We start from the raw sequence: 17,841 nt of genomic DNA on the forward strand, positions 1-17,841 counted from the left end.
CGCAGGGTGGCGGGGCGCTCCCTTAGAGATAGGGTGAGGAGCTCCGTCACACGGGAGGAGCTCGGAGTAGAGGCGCTGCTCCTCCACATCGAGAGGAGCCAGTTGAGGTGGCTCGGGCATCTGTATCAGATGCCCCCTGGACGCCTCCCTTGGGAGGTGTTCCAGGCATGCCCCACCGGGAGGAGACCCCGAGGAAGACCCAGGACACGCTGGAGTGACTATGTCACCCGGCTGGCCTAGGAACGCCTTGGGGTCCTCCCGGAGGAGCTGGGGGAAGTGTCCTGGGAGAGGGAAGTCTGAGCGTCCCTGCTCAGGCAGCTGCCCCCGCGACCCGGTCCCGGATAAGCGGAAGAAAATGGATGGATGGATGGAATTAATTTTTACCTTTTGTTAATATTAGTTGTTTTTTTTTAAATGTATTATTTTCATTTTTAAATTTCTCGTTAATAATTATGTTGGTTTTCATTTTTATTTCATCTTATTTTTTATTTATTTCATTATTATTTTCGCTTGTACATTTTTATTTTATTTTTTCTCTCTTCTAAAAAAAAGAGGGATAAATTAACTGAATTATATGACTTGCCATCAATCCTAAAGACTTGTCCTCCGTTGAATTGTCATCTGAGGTTGTAAACACAGTAGGCGTCTCCGGCATCACTAAACAAAACCCAGTAAGTACTCCAATGACAGTGGAATTATGCCCCCTATCTAGAGAACATGCCTTTCTAATGGCTACTGATAGCCCTCTGAACTTACTGGGTCATGATTTATTGTCAATTTGGCTGCACCATTAATGCACCCCTTATGGGGTATATCTTGATGTACCTGATGCTAATGTTAATACTTCCTGATCAGTGACCTATGCTTGGCAGTTGCCCTCTCCTCAACTTTCTTTACAACTTCAAACAATCTATGACGATATAACCAAACAACCCACTTCTCCTTTCCTTTCTTGGCTGATTTCTGAAATATCTGACTCTTTGCTTTCACTCCATTGTCTAGCTCATCACGATGCAGTTCCAAATTCTGAGTATACTCAAAAAGCTGAGCAAGATGAAAGAGCAACCTCCCTCTTGCATGATAATGATATATATTTTGGTCATGCAGGGATTGTACTCAATGTAAAACTATCTCTCACTCAACAACCTAAGTTTCAGAAGGATGAAGGTGTTCCCCATATCGCAGTAGCTACTGCTAACAAATGCGACACCATGGAGCTGGGCAAGATGGTAAAGTTATTCCAATGTTGTACTGACAAAACATTTTGTGATACTGTAGCCAGTTACCCACTGTACAAGGTTGGCTCTTTGGGGTACATCCTGTGTGTCTCTTTTGACCCACAACCTGTTATCTTTTCAGCCCTGTCACAGACAGAACCACACCTAGCCCCCCCAGCCTATTTCTCCATCTACAACCTCCTTCCATCTTCTCTCCCAGATCCCTCCTGCTTTGTGTTCCTCCCACCCTAATGATGTAGGACTGATTCTTTCTGCTTCTAGTGTAAAAACAATTAATGTCAACCCAGATAAACCACTCCCAAAGAAACGGCAGTATCCCCTTAAACCCGACGCAGAACTTGGAATTGCACCTGTGATAGAGTCCCTGTTAGGACAAGGCATAATACTACCTACCTCCAGCCTCTGTAACACGTCCATTTTGCCCATTCCAAAAAAACAAATAAGACAAGTTATAAGTACAGTTAATGACTGTGTTAACCCTATTTTTCCTGTAGTTCCAGATCCAACCACTATCCTCTCCTCCTGTTCTGTTCATCCCAGATCCCTGTATTTTTTTCTATTTCACGCTGTAGAAACTACCTCCTCCATGGTACTGGGATTTCCACTAAACACTATTTGCCCCCCACTCTGTCTCCCATGTTGTCTTCCGCTCTGAAACGCAACATTTTTCCTCCTCTAGACAGACTTGTAATGAGCTCACCCTTCTTTCCAAACCTAACCTTACTATTGAACGCTGACCACCTCTTAACTCTGTTTCCCTCCTTCTTTCCCTAATTGATGGAAAGCCATATAGTTGTGAAAGTTGATCTTAGTTGATCATTATGCTCACCCCGTCCCGATCCACTAGACAAACCACTTGCAAAACCCGAGTTCATTTTGTTTGTAGATGGTGACTAGAACCCTATGAAATCCGTTTAAATTTTTCAAGATTCCATTTATTTTTCCAGAATTTCGTGCTCTTCATTTTCATTTTTCTAAATTCGGATTTCCATTTTAATTTTTCTAAAATTCATTTTCCCATTTTAATTTTTCTAAATTCTGAGTTCCATTTAAATTTTTTTTAAATTTTCCAAATTGTATTTTTCCCAAATTCCGTGCTCTCCGTTTTAATTTTTCTAAATCCCGGCTGCTGTTTAATTTTTCTCAATTCTGTTTTCCAGTTTAATTTTTCTAAATTCTGTGTTTTCCATTTTGTTGTTTTTTCCTAAATTCCATGCTTTCTGTTTTCCATTTTTCGGACTTCTGTGTTTTCCGTTTAAATGTTTCTAAATTTTGTTTTCCGTTCTCCTTTTTCGAAATTCCGTTTTCATTTATAGAAATTCTGTATTTTACAATTTTATAGGATTTTTTTCAACAAATAGTGTCTAATCGTGTAGGTGATAAATCAAAATAAAGAAATTTGTAGCAGCCCCCTGCCCCCGACTTTCGCCGTGTCTAAAATCAGCGTATCTGTCGATCCACACGTCGCTATTTATGTTTCACTTTTCAGACATGCTGGATGAGGCGGTGCTCCAGTTGATTACACTAAAACACAATAGAGACTCTCCGTGGCTACGTTACAAGCTGCCCCCGACACCTCTGAGCGCTCTGCCTGGTTGTGTTGTTTTATGAATTGTGGAGCTCCTGCGACGGCCGCGCATTAGCCACACATTTCCTGCTTCCTCAACTTGTTTGTGTGACACATGGTGTGACTCAGCAGCAAATGGGGAATGGTTGCTGCAATAAGCAGATTTACGTTGCTCCTGTTACGTCCCTAAATTCAAACAATTTTGTCGACACAAACCAAGAAGCGCATTCCCCCCGTGAGGACTCTTTTGTAAATATGCTGATTGACTTTGTACAAAGTCATATGTTCACATGTTATTGTTATTGTTTTTTTTAATCATATGTTTTCAACATAGACTGAAGTTTTTGCAAACAGAAAAGCAGATGCCACAACAGTGACTACCCTGCTCCTCAGAGACATTGTCTGCCTGTTTGGGATCCCGCGCTGCATTAACAGCGACAAAGGCACCAATTTCAACTCCTCTATCACACGAGAACTCTGCAAGGAACTGTGTTCTTCTGTCTAAGCTCTGCACTAACAGGTGATCGCAGCCCACACGCCTCCCACTGACGGGGACTGTCACAACCTTCAGCCTGGTGATTTCAACCCTGAAGCAGTTCAAGCGAAGGAACGCTCTCCAGCCCAGGTGGACCGGTCCATCTCAAATACTGCTGACCAACAACACTGTCATGAAGTGTGAAGGACACCCCACATGGATCCACTCTTCACGATGCAGAAGATCAACAGCTCAGCGGGATGCCAACATGGACCAGTGAAGATCAACAGCCAAGCAGGAAGACAACCCGGAACAGTGCTGTTCTAACCAGATGCTGACGGAGGACACCAACATGGCTGCTGCTTGTGACCGGATTATCACTTCTGTGGCTCCCTTGCAGTACCAGTATTAAGCAATGGGGACAGAAGGTTGCTTTGGAAGATCCCCCTCTTAATACTGAAACCACGTAGCCACCAGAAGAAAAAAAAAGAAGCATATTAGCAACATCTCGTCCCTCCTTGAATGCTCCATCCTTCAACAGAGACGGGAAACTGGACCCGATACATTTCTCACACATGACCAAATTATTTCTACAAACACTTATATCAACCTTCCGAGAATGATAGCTGGCCAAAGCTCCAATTCTAACCCTAACGGTTACACATGTGGATTCATCCCACATAATACCGATGAACTCTTCCCACTGATGACTCTGCCCATTTCCGAATGTGACAGGTGCCATTTACTTCACCGGAATACACACACCTTACACCCATGAACTTTCCCCAGTTTTCACCTGAAATTAGAACTTTATCCTGCAAAATATCCATAAACAAGTGTCAGGCGTGCATGGATGCCCCTGCTACCATCCCTCTTAGTGTAGTTCCAGGACCATTGGAATTGTGTATTAAAGGCACCGGAAGTGGTCATGACATGAATTTCAAATTGTCACTTCGTGCTTTCCTCCATGACCAACAAGGACTTTAATAATTTGGGCTTCAACCTCGTCTTCGCCTCCCGCCTACAGCTTTAGACAATCTTTTTAGCATCCCAGGGTGGCACCTGTGCAGTGATTTGTGTTGAATGTTGTACTTATGTGACAGATTATCATTGCACGCATTCAACACAATACTGATGAGGTGCACACCAGCAATATTAGCAAAACTTTTGAATGATTGGAAACGAATATAGAATAAATGTTTTTTGTTGTTATGTTGGAATAATCTGTTTTTTTATTACCTCTTTACTTATGAAAGAACAATATGCAAAACTACTACAGCTAAGGTGACTGCTAAAATGATGGCTCAGTCAATTACCCACTTACCTGAAGAACCCTTTCATGATGTTTTTGATGAATTGATGTATTGTAATTTTCTTATTTCACTTGACAACATTTTCTTATGTATTTAGTGTTGTCCTATAGGACAAAATGGGGAATTGTAGAAGAAAATATGTTACCTTACATTTCTTATTTGTATCTCATACTAATATTCCTTTCTCTCGGAACATCAAATGTCCTGCTGAGCTGTATTCATTGTATTTAACCCTTGCCATCTTGATGAAAAGACCCTTTGATCTTTCCCCCTTCCTGGACCGTCTCCGAAACACCTTCATCTCACATACTTGATCAAGGCCTTCATAAATGACCCCTGTTGTGACACTATGTAGAAAGAACCCAGCTGTTCCGAGGGAAGTCACACCTTTATGTTGTCTCAGGACGTCTCTTCCTCTTGGGAGAGACGCATATTGAATCTATGTAAATCCACTGTTTAGACCTGCCCCTTTGGTTCTGTGTATAAAGCTATCCCTCCCCTCACGCAACATTACCCTTTCTCCACTGTCAGTGATTAAACCTCATTTGAACCAGCCACAGAATTGGACCTGAAGAGTTTTTCTTCCACAGATGCTATTCTCCTACCAAAAGCAGTTGCAGTCTGTAAATGCGCAGCACACACTACCGGGACTGATCCAGTTTCACGAGGAAACCGCAAAACAGACGAAGAAGCTAAACGCGCAGCGACAGAGGGACGGGGCTCAGATTACATTTTTGTAGCTGATACTGACACAGAACACATTGACCATGACATCTTGAAAGACATGCAAAGCCACAACACCAGACACTGAAAAGACACTGTGGCGCGGCAAAGGAGCAAAACAAACAGACGATGACATCTGGAGGTGACCTGAGGGTAAGCCCATCCTTCCAAAAAACTCTTTATAGGTTTGCGGCTATTTTGAGCCATGGAATTACCCATGTCTCAACAGGAGGGATGGTGACAATGATAAGTAAATGTTTTACAACATATGGATACCAAAATTACTCTAAAAACTTTTGTGCATCCTGTTTGACTTGCTCAAGCACAACTAGCAAGGAAGAATGAGACCTAAAAGAGGAGCGTTCCCGAAAGCTGAATATCCATTCCAAACAATATGCATGGACTTCATCGAACTAAACAAATCAGAGGGGAAGAAATACTGTCTGGTAATAGTAGATATGTTTTCAAAATGGGTTGAAATCACACCAACAGCAACAAACAACGCTATAGTGGTAGCAAAAATCCTTGCTACTATTATTGCACCAAGATTCGGATTCCCAGAAACAATTTACCAATTTATTTTCATGGCTAAATAATCAGAAATGTTTAACATCCAACTAAAGTTTCATTGCAGTTATCATCCACAGTCGACAGGGACAGTAGAGAACAAACGGCACCATCAAAGCAAAGCTAAGGAAGGCTATGGGAGAGACAGGTAAACCAGGACTGTCAGCATTTGAGATCCTATGTGGCAGATCCTATAGGATACCTCTCATCTACACAAAGGGGGATGACACTGAAGCAACTGAAACAATTGTTGATTACATGTCTAACATGATGAAAAACAAAGATATTATGTCCAAAGTATCTCCCCCTACAGATCCAGTGGCGGAAGAAAAAAAAAAAAAAGGAACTGGTCATCTCCTCGCTGGGAAGGTCCATATCAGGTTCTGCTATCTACACCGACAGCAGTCCGCATCGCTGAGAGAGGAACGTGGGTTCATCTGACACACTGTAAGAGAGCATACAGCACTCCAGAGGAGACAGATAAGTAAAAGCACCACACCATGGCAGATAGACCGTGGCATCCGTTTCGAAGGACAGGATGCGGCATGAGAGGAACATTGTGTCTAATGAGTGTGATAGCAGTGATAGTGGTAGTTCCGATACTCTGGGTACACGAACGTCAGTCTCAACAATTGAATGGCAACAACAATCACACCGCAGCTGAATCACTGATTGTAAATTCGACACAAGCCAATACAATGCTAGCCAATACAACGCTAGCCAAATTAAGAGCTAAAAGAGAAATCGGACCACAAATTGTATAACTCTGTGTCTCTACCCGCTGACAGGAACTGCACCACTGTACACCACTTGTTTCCCCCTGTGCCAACTCACACGCGGCCACCCTGGTTTGAGCCATATGACGGCAACTACACCTGTCTGTCTAGAGAAGAAGGTACGGTTAGTGTAGGAACTTTGGCTCACTGTAATCTAACCCTGAAGTTATCAGCATGAGAAGGGGGTGTGCAGGATGCGTGGGTGAGAAGACAACTTGTGACCAGGGCAGACATCTGGTGGTTCTGCGTTGGTAAGACACTTAGAACAACATTACCAACTGACTGGATGGGTGTCTGTGCAACTTGTAATGCCATTCTATGTCCTGCCTTTGAATAATACAAAATCCCTACAGCATACAGAGGCCTCAGAGACGCTGCACCTTTTAAGAGAGATGCCCCGGACGGCTCCTTTGATCCTCATGTTTATGTGGACGCTATTGGGGTGCCTCGGGGAGTCCCTAACAGATTTAAAGCGAGAGATCAGATTGCAGCAGGTTTCGAATCAATGCTCATGTGGTGGGCAACCACAAATAAAAATGTTGATTGGATTAACTATTTGTACTATAACCAACAGAGATTCATCAATTACACCAGAGCTGGCAGGTTTGACATCATTATCCGAGGAGTTCGCGGAAAACTCAGGTATTGATGAACACCCTTACTTTTCATGGATGGAGAACATGTTTGGCAAGTGGTCAGGGTTTATATAATCAGTTTTGATAACCATAATCATAATAACCACAATTATGACTGTGTTGTGTTGTTGTTGTGTTCCATTCCTGAGAGACTTAGTTCAGAGGCTGATTGACGTTGCCATGAACAAGATGTTACTGTACACCAGAGTGCCGGATGAGGAGGATAAAGGTGATGCAACATCATATCTATCAGATTACAGTGACGATGAAATAACCCCTGTGAAGTGTGCTTCCCGATTCCTAGGTGAGCAGAAAGTTCCAGGTGATCTGGAAGCTGAGGACATGTGTGGGGACTTGGAGGATTTCTATGGTGACACTGGAGTTGAAATAAAAACATCAATTCCACAGCACAATGATTAGGGCTGTCAAAGTTAACGCGTTAACGCAACATCCTCTTAACGCTGTTAATTTTTTTAACTCGCGATTAACGCTCGGTATTTAAAAAAAAAAAAACGCTCATTGTATGATTTATGGCCATCGGTGGCACCTGTAGTCTTGATCCAGAGGGAGGCAGAAGAAGAAGAAGCAGGATTGGCGCCACTACGGGACAAAGGAGGAAGCGAAGAAATGGAGAAAGGACTTGTGAACGGCAAATTCACCTTCAAAAGACTGCCGGATGGTTCAGTCGATAGGACCAAAGTCATCTGCGCGTACTGTGGGTATGAAATGAGCTACCATAGAAGTACGTCCAGTCTGAGATATCACTTGCAACCCACTTCACTTTAATTGTTTGTGATATATTCTTATAACCATGTTTTGATCCCATGTTTTGGTAAGGGGATATTTGAAGTGTTAAATAAACATTTTCATAAATCAAGTATATTTGCCCTTATGTTGGTAAAAGTATTAAAAATATGAAAAAAAAAATACATTAAGGTACATTTAGAAGAAAAAAATGTGCCAAAAAAATGCGATTAATTTGCGATTAATCGCGAGTTAACTATGGACAAAATGCAATTAATCGCGATTTAAAAAATCAATCTTTTGACAGCCCTCATATATATATATATATATATATATGTTAATCACATGATGGAAGGAAGTTTTTATTGTTTTCCACGAGTCTAGGGTGAGATTTCCTAGGCAGGGTCAACTTACGGGATCGATGGGTTGACCAGCCTGCGTTGGACAGTTTTGTTTGATTTCTATTCTTCCTTCCTATTAAACTTTAAAGTACTAGTACTAGGTTAGATTTACAAGATGGGCTATGTATAACCTTGTTTGAATCACTGTATCTTCCCAATTGGACTGGAGTACCATAGGGCGGTCGCCTGTAGGCAGAGGGGCCGTGAGAGAATTTCCCTGCCCGAATGTAAAGATAGATACTGAAGTTGCTAAGAAACTGCCTGACAGGGTTTTCGCTCTCACACTCGCCAAAATTTAACTAATGATTATGCTTGAGATAAGCATAAACAGGAGGGAATGTTATAAGAATTTTGTATAACCTCATGTCTTAAAGTTTTCTTTGTTCAGGTTACAGCTTTATGTGTTGAACTGTTTATTACTTTAGTATCCCCATTGCTGACCTAAATGTTATCAGAGGCCTGGTAGTCATGATGTCTTGTTCTGCATGAAGATTAACTGTCAATGACGCATTATCTCCTAACAGTGATTTGAGCACTTCCTCTGTAGCATCCTCACACGTTGTTGCATTGTAACTGCTCCTCTTGATCAAGATTATAGTCAGACGTCGACTTTACTTCTGTCTCTGATCTCCTCCTTGGGTGAATTTATTCGTTTACGGGCAAATTCTTTTAACACACACCTTCAGTGGTAATTGTGACGTCTACTCCTAAATGGTCTATTGGATTCAATCTAACATTGCGGAAACAGGAAAGTTTGGCTCCGCCCACAAATCTAGTTATCCCAGGTTCCAAACACCAAAAGGTTTGATAAACAAAGTGCATGAATGATGGATGGATGACTGCCGAGCCCCCTGGCTCTACCTCCTCGTCCTCTCTGTTGGACTCGAGAGCACTAGCATGTGTGGAAGAAAAACTCTTCAGGTCCAATTCTGTGGCTGGTTCATGTTGAATTTTAATCACCGCAGTGGAGAAAGGAAAATACAGCGTTGCGATACAGTCCATTCTAAATAATGTGGGGCAAAAGAGAGCTTTATAGACAGAACCAGAGGGGGAGGTCTGATGAGTGGATTTGCATAGTCTCAATACGTGTCTCTCCCAAGAGTAAGAGACATCCTAGGTAAACAGAACAGAACAGCTGGGTTCTTTCTAGACAATGTCACAACAGGGGCCATTCATCAGGCCTTGATCAAGTATGTGAGATAAAGATGTTTCGGAGACGGTCCAGGAAGGGGGACAGATCAAAGGTCTTCTAATCAGAATAACAAGTTAACCACAGTCAAATAGGGCAGCAGGACATTTGATGAGTAGAAGAGAAAGGAATATTAGTATGAGATAAAAATAAGAAGTGTAAGATAACGCATTTTCTTCTACACATGCTAGCTGGCTAGTATGCTTGTAACCTCTTGACTTTGTGTTGATAATGTTAGATGATATGCTCAACTCAAATTCTTACAAAGTGAACCTTTAAGGAGTGTGAGCTCACCTGTCGTAGGTGCAGGAGGTGGTTGACCTCACGGTGGTGTCGGTCTTCTCTGGAATGAGCCAGAAGAGGTTCCTCGCTGTAATCAGGCGCACAAACTTCCTGTTCTTCTTAGCAAGGTAGCCGCAGTCAGCGTTGAAGTCCCCGAGAAGCATCACATTCTGCTCACACAACAACACCGACGGTGAGCCCACAAGACCTCGTGGCCGTGTCCAAGTCCACATGACCTAAATGAGCTTTTACCTCAGTTCTCCAAATCTTCCTGACACGCTGCAGAACGTCGTACAGAGCGTCCAGCTCTTTGGTGGTGTTGGTGGGCGTGGTGTGCTGAGGGATGAGGACAAACTCCTTTATATCTGAGTGGAGATGGAGGGAGGAGGTGGTTATATGACTGAACATCAGCGTACCTTTCATTCTTTTAAGGTGTCAGAGGGCTCACCTGTCCTGGGGGCTTTAAAGCGGACTACAAAAGGCTCTCTGGAGAAAGCATCTACATCTCCTGGCTGGTCGTCTGGGTACTGATACTGTCCCGTGACGGCCACGGTGTCAGTCCTGCACACAAACGGACAAACAGCATACCAGTACCTGGTCTGACCACGTTGGCTGCTAAGTGGCCAAGTGTTTCAGCTCACCTGTAGACAAAGACGTACTGCTCCTGGTAGGCGGCCGACCGGCCCAGTCGCTCACTGGACACGCTGCTGTACTCATGTTCACTGCTGTAGCTGAACACGGAGGAAACACAAACCATACAACATACAGCCGTATTAGACCAACTATGTTCCTCTAAATGACTGCAGCTAGTTTCTCTACTAGATGTTAAATAGTTTATCATGTGAACAGTCTCATTGAAAATGATAAGAGTTATTAGTATCTTGTTAACCAACAAAGTATAAATGAAAAACACTCTTTCTACCAGCCACCAAACCCTGTTCTCATATTTAACACTTTACACTTTCATAGATATGAATCTGTTTATTTTCCAGATATGTATGATCCGTCCCCTTTTAGATCCACATGAACTCTTCAGCATCAGTTAGTTCCTCCATACAGCTCTGATTTCAACAGGAAACACCTCACTGTTAAAGCTGCTTGATGACCGTCTGATGACAAGCAATCTAACATAGAAAAGGCTATTTCTTAAAGGAGAAATCCGTTCTTTTTTGACCCCATTTTCGTTGTCCCCAGGGTCATCCCAACTTTTCAGAAGCAAAAAAACAGACAAAAATTGACGTTGCCTAGCCTGAGATCTGTACCTGTCTGGCAGCCTTCCAGAATAGCTCCAATGCTAACCCATTGGGGCAAGTTTTATCTGCTTCTCTGGGCCTCAGAAAATAATTCCAAGACCTATGCAACACGGGTTGGGTCCGTACGAGACACGACAGCGCTCATTTAGCTCAAATAGTGTGGCGAAACAACATAAATATGTGTGTTTTTGCATGGAGTTACTCACCTCAAATCACCCCATAGACATTATCAGTAGATTGCAGAGCGTGCGCTCGTCCCTCCCAGTCCCCAGTTTTCCAAAGAAATTGTAAATAAACATTTTCCCCGTAGTTTTGATTTTGTATCCATAAAGAAACAATTGAGCAGTGCAGTTGTCATGTCCGTAATAAATCCATGAAGCTGTTAAACAGCAACGATATACAGCAGCCTATAGCCAAAACAATGCAAGTCTCGCGCAAGTTCCCTTCTGACGTCCTCACTCTGGAGCTGTTTGTTATTTTTAGGGCCCGAGCGCCGACAACGTCGGGCAGCGAAGCCCTATTGAAACTGTATTGTTTTTTCTTATTAGGGCCCGAGCGCCGACAACGTCGGGCTGCGAAGCCCTCTTGAAATGCGAATGGTTTTTTTTCTTATTTTTTCGCCACTTCGGGTGCCATTTTGGGGGCCTAAACATATTCAGAAGTTGAAAAAAATGGCATGCTAATAGAAAACGGTGAAAATTTAGATATTTTAAAGGTTTCATAGTTGGCCACAAAAAAGTGGCTCGCTAGCGCCACCTAACGCAAAGAAGGATGGCCAGCTCACACCGTAACTCCAATTAACTTGAAATTTTGCACAGATATGCAGATCCGTGTCCTCTACAAAAAATTACATTATGGCACTAAAGTCCGCCTACTGAAATTTTCCGCCATTTTGAATTTTGTGAAAAACACGTTTTTGCTCACTTCTCCTAAACCGTGGATCGGATTCTCACCAAATTTGCTGTGCGTCATCATTAGACCAAGCTGGTCAAGTGCCATTAAAAGCTTTGTAAAATGTCGTTGCGTTCAGAAGTTATTAGCCAATAAACGTCAGAGGGGCGGGGCTCTAGAAATCAATACACATAACTCCATAATCTCTAACCCAATCATCACGAAACGTGCAGGATATGTTGACATAGCTCCCTGGAACATATCCTGAAAGTTTTATTAAAATTGACCACTCGGGGGCGCTACAGTAAATCAGCCATTTTAGGCCATTTTTGGCCATTTTAGCTTATTGTAGGCTTTGTATTTTAACGAACTCCTCCTACACCGTTGATCCGATTCATGCCAAACTCGCTGACACTGTTTTAGAGGCCTCAACGATGCAAAATCATCGAAAGGTCTTGCAAAAGTTAAAGGGCGTGGCCGGGACGGCGTCCTGAACATGGACAAATTTCATGCTTCGACCACAAAAATCTAAACTGTTATAACTTCAATGTACATTGTCTGATATGATCAAAACTTCACATGTTTGTCAAGAGTCCCACCCTAAATACATCTGCACTGCAATATTGACTCATATTCAGAGCGCCACCTACTGGCTATAGAAAGTGTTAAGTTTTATACTTCAGCGAGCTCTTCCTAGCAGCTTTATCAGATTCACCTCAAACTTAGTCATCATGTACTCAAGTCTTCAATGATGAAGAGTCATCAAAAGGTCTTGCATAAGTCAAATGGCGTGGCCAGTGTGTGACGTTTTTGCCAGTGTACAGGAAGTCATTGTAACTTCACCATACAATGTCCAATCTGCTCGAAACTTGCAGGATGTGTTGACATCTCTCCCTGGAACATATCCTGAAAGTTTTATCAACATTGACCACTCGGGGGCGCTACAGTTAATCAGCCATTTTAGGCCAATTTTCCCATTTTACCAATTGTACGGCTTGTATTTTAACGAACTCCTCTTACAGCGTTCATCCGATTGCTGCCAAACTCGCTGAGACTGTTCTAGAGGCCTCAACGATGCAAAATCATCGAAAGGTCTTACATAAGTCAAAGGGCGTGGCCAGGGCTTGCGTTTTGGCCAGTGTAGAGGAAGTTGTTGTAACTTCAGGATACAATGTCCAATCTGCTCAAAACTTGACATGTTTGATTAGAGTCTCACCCTGAACACATATGCACTGTAATATTGACCTTAGGTCAGAGCGCCACCTGATGGTACCTGGAAATATCATGTTTTTACACTTTTACGGCTCCTTTTCGGATATTGAACACCTTTGACTTTGACGTAACTGCATGAAACTTTGTAGGTACATAGAACATGTAAATATGTACACAAAAGCCTCTTGGACCCATGCCCTAAACCCAACAGGAAGTCAGCCATTTTGCATTTAATGTGAAATTTTAAGCGATTTTTCGCCTCTTTCATGCAGTATATTTTAACGAACTCCTCCTAGACCGCTGATCCGATTCCTACCAAACTTTATGAGCCTGTTCTAGAGGCCTCAATGATTAAAAATCATCAAAAGGTCTTACATAAGTCAAAGGGCGTGACCAGGACGACCCCACGAACGCGGACAAATTTCATGCTTCACAACACTCTAAACTGTTATAACTTCAGTGTCCATTGTCCGATCTGGTTCAAACTTCTCTCATTTGATAAGAGTCCCAGCCTGAACGCGTCTGCACTGCAATATTGACTCACAATCAGAGCGCCACCTATTGGCGACATGAAATGTCATGTTTTTACACTGTATAAGGTCCAAGTGTCGTGGAACTTTGCACCCCAGTCGAGCGTGACGACTTCAATCATCTGACACGTGATGGACGGGACGATTCAGGCAAGGGACGACCGCTGACGTGGCGGTGGCCGGGGAAGACGCGTGCCGTGGCGGTGGCTGGGGACGACTCACGCCGTGGAGGTGGCCGGGGACGACCCGCGCCGTGGCGGTGGCCGGTGACGACCCGCGCCGTGGCGGTGGCCGGATACGACCGGGGACGACTGGCAACGTGGCGGTGGCCGGGGACGACCCGCCCCGTGGCGGTGGCCAGGCCAGGCGGTCCGACACGTCAGGCGGTCGTAGCACTAACCGAGTTACGTGCCATGCGAGGGCCCGTTATCACTGCTCGCAGTTTTAATTACACTTGTTTCTCTATAGAGGCCAATAAAGTGGTATTCCTTGTACCTGACTACCGGCTACCTTGCCTCTGTAGCCTTCATCAGAGGTGTCACGTGATGTTGGCGTGATGTCATCTGTAATGTGTTATATGGAGTTTTTCATCCCACCTGATGTGGTGGGATGACCGTGTCCCCTGACCGTGCGGAGCGCCCTCTGCCGTCTGATGGTCCTTTATACGGCCGGGGGCAGCCCTGCAGGACTGTGTCCCAGGTGAGGGATAGTTGGTAGGCTCCTTCATCCCGGTTGACAGTCTTTGGGGCCCGCTTCCTGATTTCAACTGCCTCTTTGATCCACCGATGGAATTTGTTGCTTTCCATTCTGATAACCTTGGCTGCATCCCAGTTCATTAGATGGTTTTCCCTCTTACAGTGATCTGAAATGGCAGATTTCAGATTTCCTGAAAAGGAAACATCTGGAACGCTCACCAGTGCAACAAGAATGAAAGCAACGCAGGAAAATCGGCAAGGTAGCCGAAACTTCTCAGGTACAAGGAATACCACTTTATTGGCCTCTATAGAGAAACAAGTGTAAAAATACACTCACCGGCCACTTTATTAGGTTCACCTGTCCAACTGCTTGTTAACGCAAATTTCTAATCAGCCAATCACATGGCAGCAACTCTATGCATTTAGGCATGTAGACATGGTCAAGACAATCTGCTGCAGTTCAAACCGAGCATCAGAATGAGGAAGAAAGGTGATTTAAGTGACTTTGAACGTGGCATGGTTGTTGGTGCCAGACGGGCTGGTCTGAGTATTTCAGAAACTGCTGATCTACTGGGATTTTCACACACAACCATCTCTAGGGTTTACAGAGAATGGTCCGAAAAAGAGAAAATATCCAGTGAGCGGCAGTTCTGTGGGCGCAAATGCCTTGTTGATGCCAGAGGTCAGAGGAGAATGGCCAGAATTTGGCGTCAACAACATGAAAGCATGGATCCATCCTGCCTTGTATCAACGGTTCAGGCTGGTGGTGGTGGTGTAATGGTGTGGGGGATATTTTCTTGGCACACTTTGGGCCCATTAGTACCAATTGAGCATCGTGTCAACGCCACAGCCTACCTGAGTATTGTTGCTGACCATGTCCATCCCTTTATGACCACAGTGTACCCATCTTCTGATGGCTACTTCCAGCAGGATAACGCACCATGTCATAAAGCGCGAATCATCTCAGACTGGTTTCTTGAACATGACAATGAGTTAATTGTACTCAAATGGCCTCCACAGTCACCAGATCTCAATCCAATAGAGCACCTTTGGGATGTGGTGGAACGGGAGATTCGCATCATGGATGTGCAGCCGACCAATCTGCAGCAACTGTGTGATGCTATCATGTCAATATGGACCAAACTCTATGAGGAATGTTTCCAGTACCTTGTTGAATTTATGCCACGAAGGATTAAGGCAGTTCTGGAGGCAAAAGGGGGTCCAACCCGGTACTCGCAAGCTGTACCTAATAAAATGTCCGGTGAGTGTAAATCAGTAGGCTGAATGAACCTCTTCAATATATCAATACTATTAATACGACTTATGCATTCACACAGTCGGTGAGTTTTTGCCAGCTGTCCTTCCTGCATTTGGCAGATGAAACTGTTGCTTTTTATCTGTATAATACGTTTAACTTCTTTGTATTTCTGTAAGATTAGGGTTAGGAGACCACTGTCTCCTCTGTTTGATTTACAGAAAGTGGGTATAGAGGACTTAAAAAGTCCTCAAGCGAGTCCTCATGCACCTGACAATGTGGCTGTGGGACGGACCTGAACCTTCAGGGACTTAACGGGAACAACATCAAAGTTTGTGAGTCCTTGAGGGGGGACGTTGGGATTTGGCCTCTGTGTAACTTCAAAGGGAGGTAAGTGACCAATCAGATTGAACAATAAGTGGAGCAGTGCAAGTTGGGAGGGGCCGTTCGCATCCCCCCCTCTAATTGACAGTTTTGAACTGTCTGACTGCTGGCCAGTGCTCCACTGTTAACGGCAGAGTTGCAGCTGAGGTCCGTAGCATCACATGTTGTAATACGTCCATGATTGTAACATCTGAAATTAAAATGTGACCGATGGCCAGTCCGCCCCTGTTGATGCCGTTAACTCGTTGACCAAGTAGCTGCATGTGCTGTCATGTGACCACCTGCTGCATTTGATTGGTGAAATGGAGACATGTGAGTCTTAGACAGAAATAAAGAGAGATCACGCATTGAATTAAAGGGGTCATATTATGAAAAACCGGTTTTCTCTGGTCTCTACACCTAGAAACTGGTCCTCCCTGACCCTGCCAACTCCCAGGATGAGGAAAACAAGCAATTCCTGCATGGTCTCTGCAGCCCACCCTCTGGTAAAACGGTGCTCCTATAGGCTGTTCAGATTCAGCTCCTTTCGTTACGTAACGAAAGGAGTCATTTGCATAAGCCCGAACTCCTCTGCCCGATGATAGGAGATCCGAATGGGGGGCGTTTTGCAACACAGCGCTGAGAGCCGACAGCACGGACGGAGAAAGCGGACAGACAGCGCCAACCAGAGAGACCCACGGAGAGCGCTGACGGAGAGCACGGACAGACCGACAGCAAGACTGACAGCCCGGACCGACAGCAGCACGGACTGGCACAGACCGACAGCACGCACGGACCCACAGCACGCACGGACCCACAGCGCGCACGGACCCACAGCGCGCACGGACCCACAGCGCGCACGGACCCACAGCGCGCACGGACCCACAGCGCGCACGGACAATGTGGACCGACATCACAGAGAGACAGCGAGGGAGAGCGCGACAGACCCATAGCGTGCACTGAGAGCACGAACAGAGAGTGTGCACGGAAAACGCGGGCAGACAGCACGCATGGACCCACAGTGTGCACAGAGAGTGCAGCCCAACTTCCAACTGGTCATGGCGCTGGGTGATGCGGCTGGTGCTCCGTGAATAAATCCCTGTGCAGGTGAAGCTGGAGACAATCCTCCCTCTGTCTCACGCGCTCTGGTGCATCTTCACTGCTGCCTCCGGGGGGGGCTGCAGAGACCATGCAGGAGTCGCTTGTTTTCCTCATTCTGGGAGTTGACAGGATCAGAGGACCAGTTTATAGGTGTAGAGACCAGAGAAAACCTGGTTTTCATAATATGGGACCTAAGTAAATGTAATGCTCTATTATCCCAGACCACCAGAGGGCTCCACAAACTCCTTTCAGAAGGGCCTGAAAACCTTTCTGTTTTAAATAGCATTCCTCTAAAACGTTTCTATGCTCTTGTTTTTAAACCTTTGGGATTGCTTTTAACAATGAAAAGTGCTTCAAAAATAAAATGTATGTATGTGTGCAAGTTTGTGTATGTGTGTGTGTGTGTGTGTGTGTGTAAAATCACTCATTAAGGCGAGCCAGCAGCTCCGGTACAGCTTTTCCTTTTGTGTCTCTCACTTCCTGAAGCAAACACACATCGCAGCGAGTGATGATCTGGAACACACAACAGGTATGAACAGGTGAGTTTCACTGTAACACACAGGAGGGAATGTTGCATGGTTGGTATGAGGACACCAGAGAGTAAAAACGCTAAGAAAACATTAGGAAAGTG

The 17,841-nt window shown here is 44.4% G+C and overlaps 1 protein-coding gene across 1 annotated transcript in view; it reads right to left on the bottom strand.

Annotated features, from left to right (window-relative positions):
- The window catches only part of dnase1l1 (deoxyribonuclease I-like 1), a 40,437-nt gene that overhangs the window by 12,258 nt on the left and 10,338 nt on the right, over positions 1-17,841 (bottom strand). The window contains exons 3-7 of the mRNA XM_084015418.1: positions 17,635-17,723; positions 10,552-10,641; positions 10,359-10,471; positions 10,163-10,275; positions 9,923-10,080 (exon numbers count right to left, since the gene is read on the bottom strand). Of these exons, the coding sequence (XP_083871544.1) occupies positions 9,923-10,080; positions 10,163-10,275; positions 10,359-10,471; positions 10,552-10,641; positions 17,635-17,723 (563 nt within the window). The remainder of the gene's footprint in view (positions 1-9,922; positions 10,081-10,162; positions 10,276-10,358; positions 10,472-10,551; positions 10,642-17,634; positions 17,724-17,841) is intronic.

Source organism: Eutrigla gurnardus (genome assembly GCF_963514095.1).
Source record: "Eutrigla gurnardus genome assembly, chromosome: 8".
Lineage (NCBI taxonomy): Eukaryota > Metazoa > Chordata > Actinopteri > Perciformes > Triglidae > Eutrigla > Eutrigla gurnardus.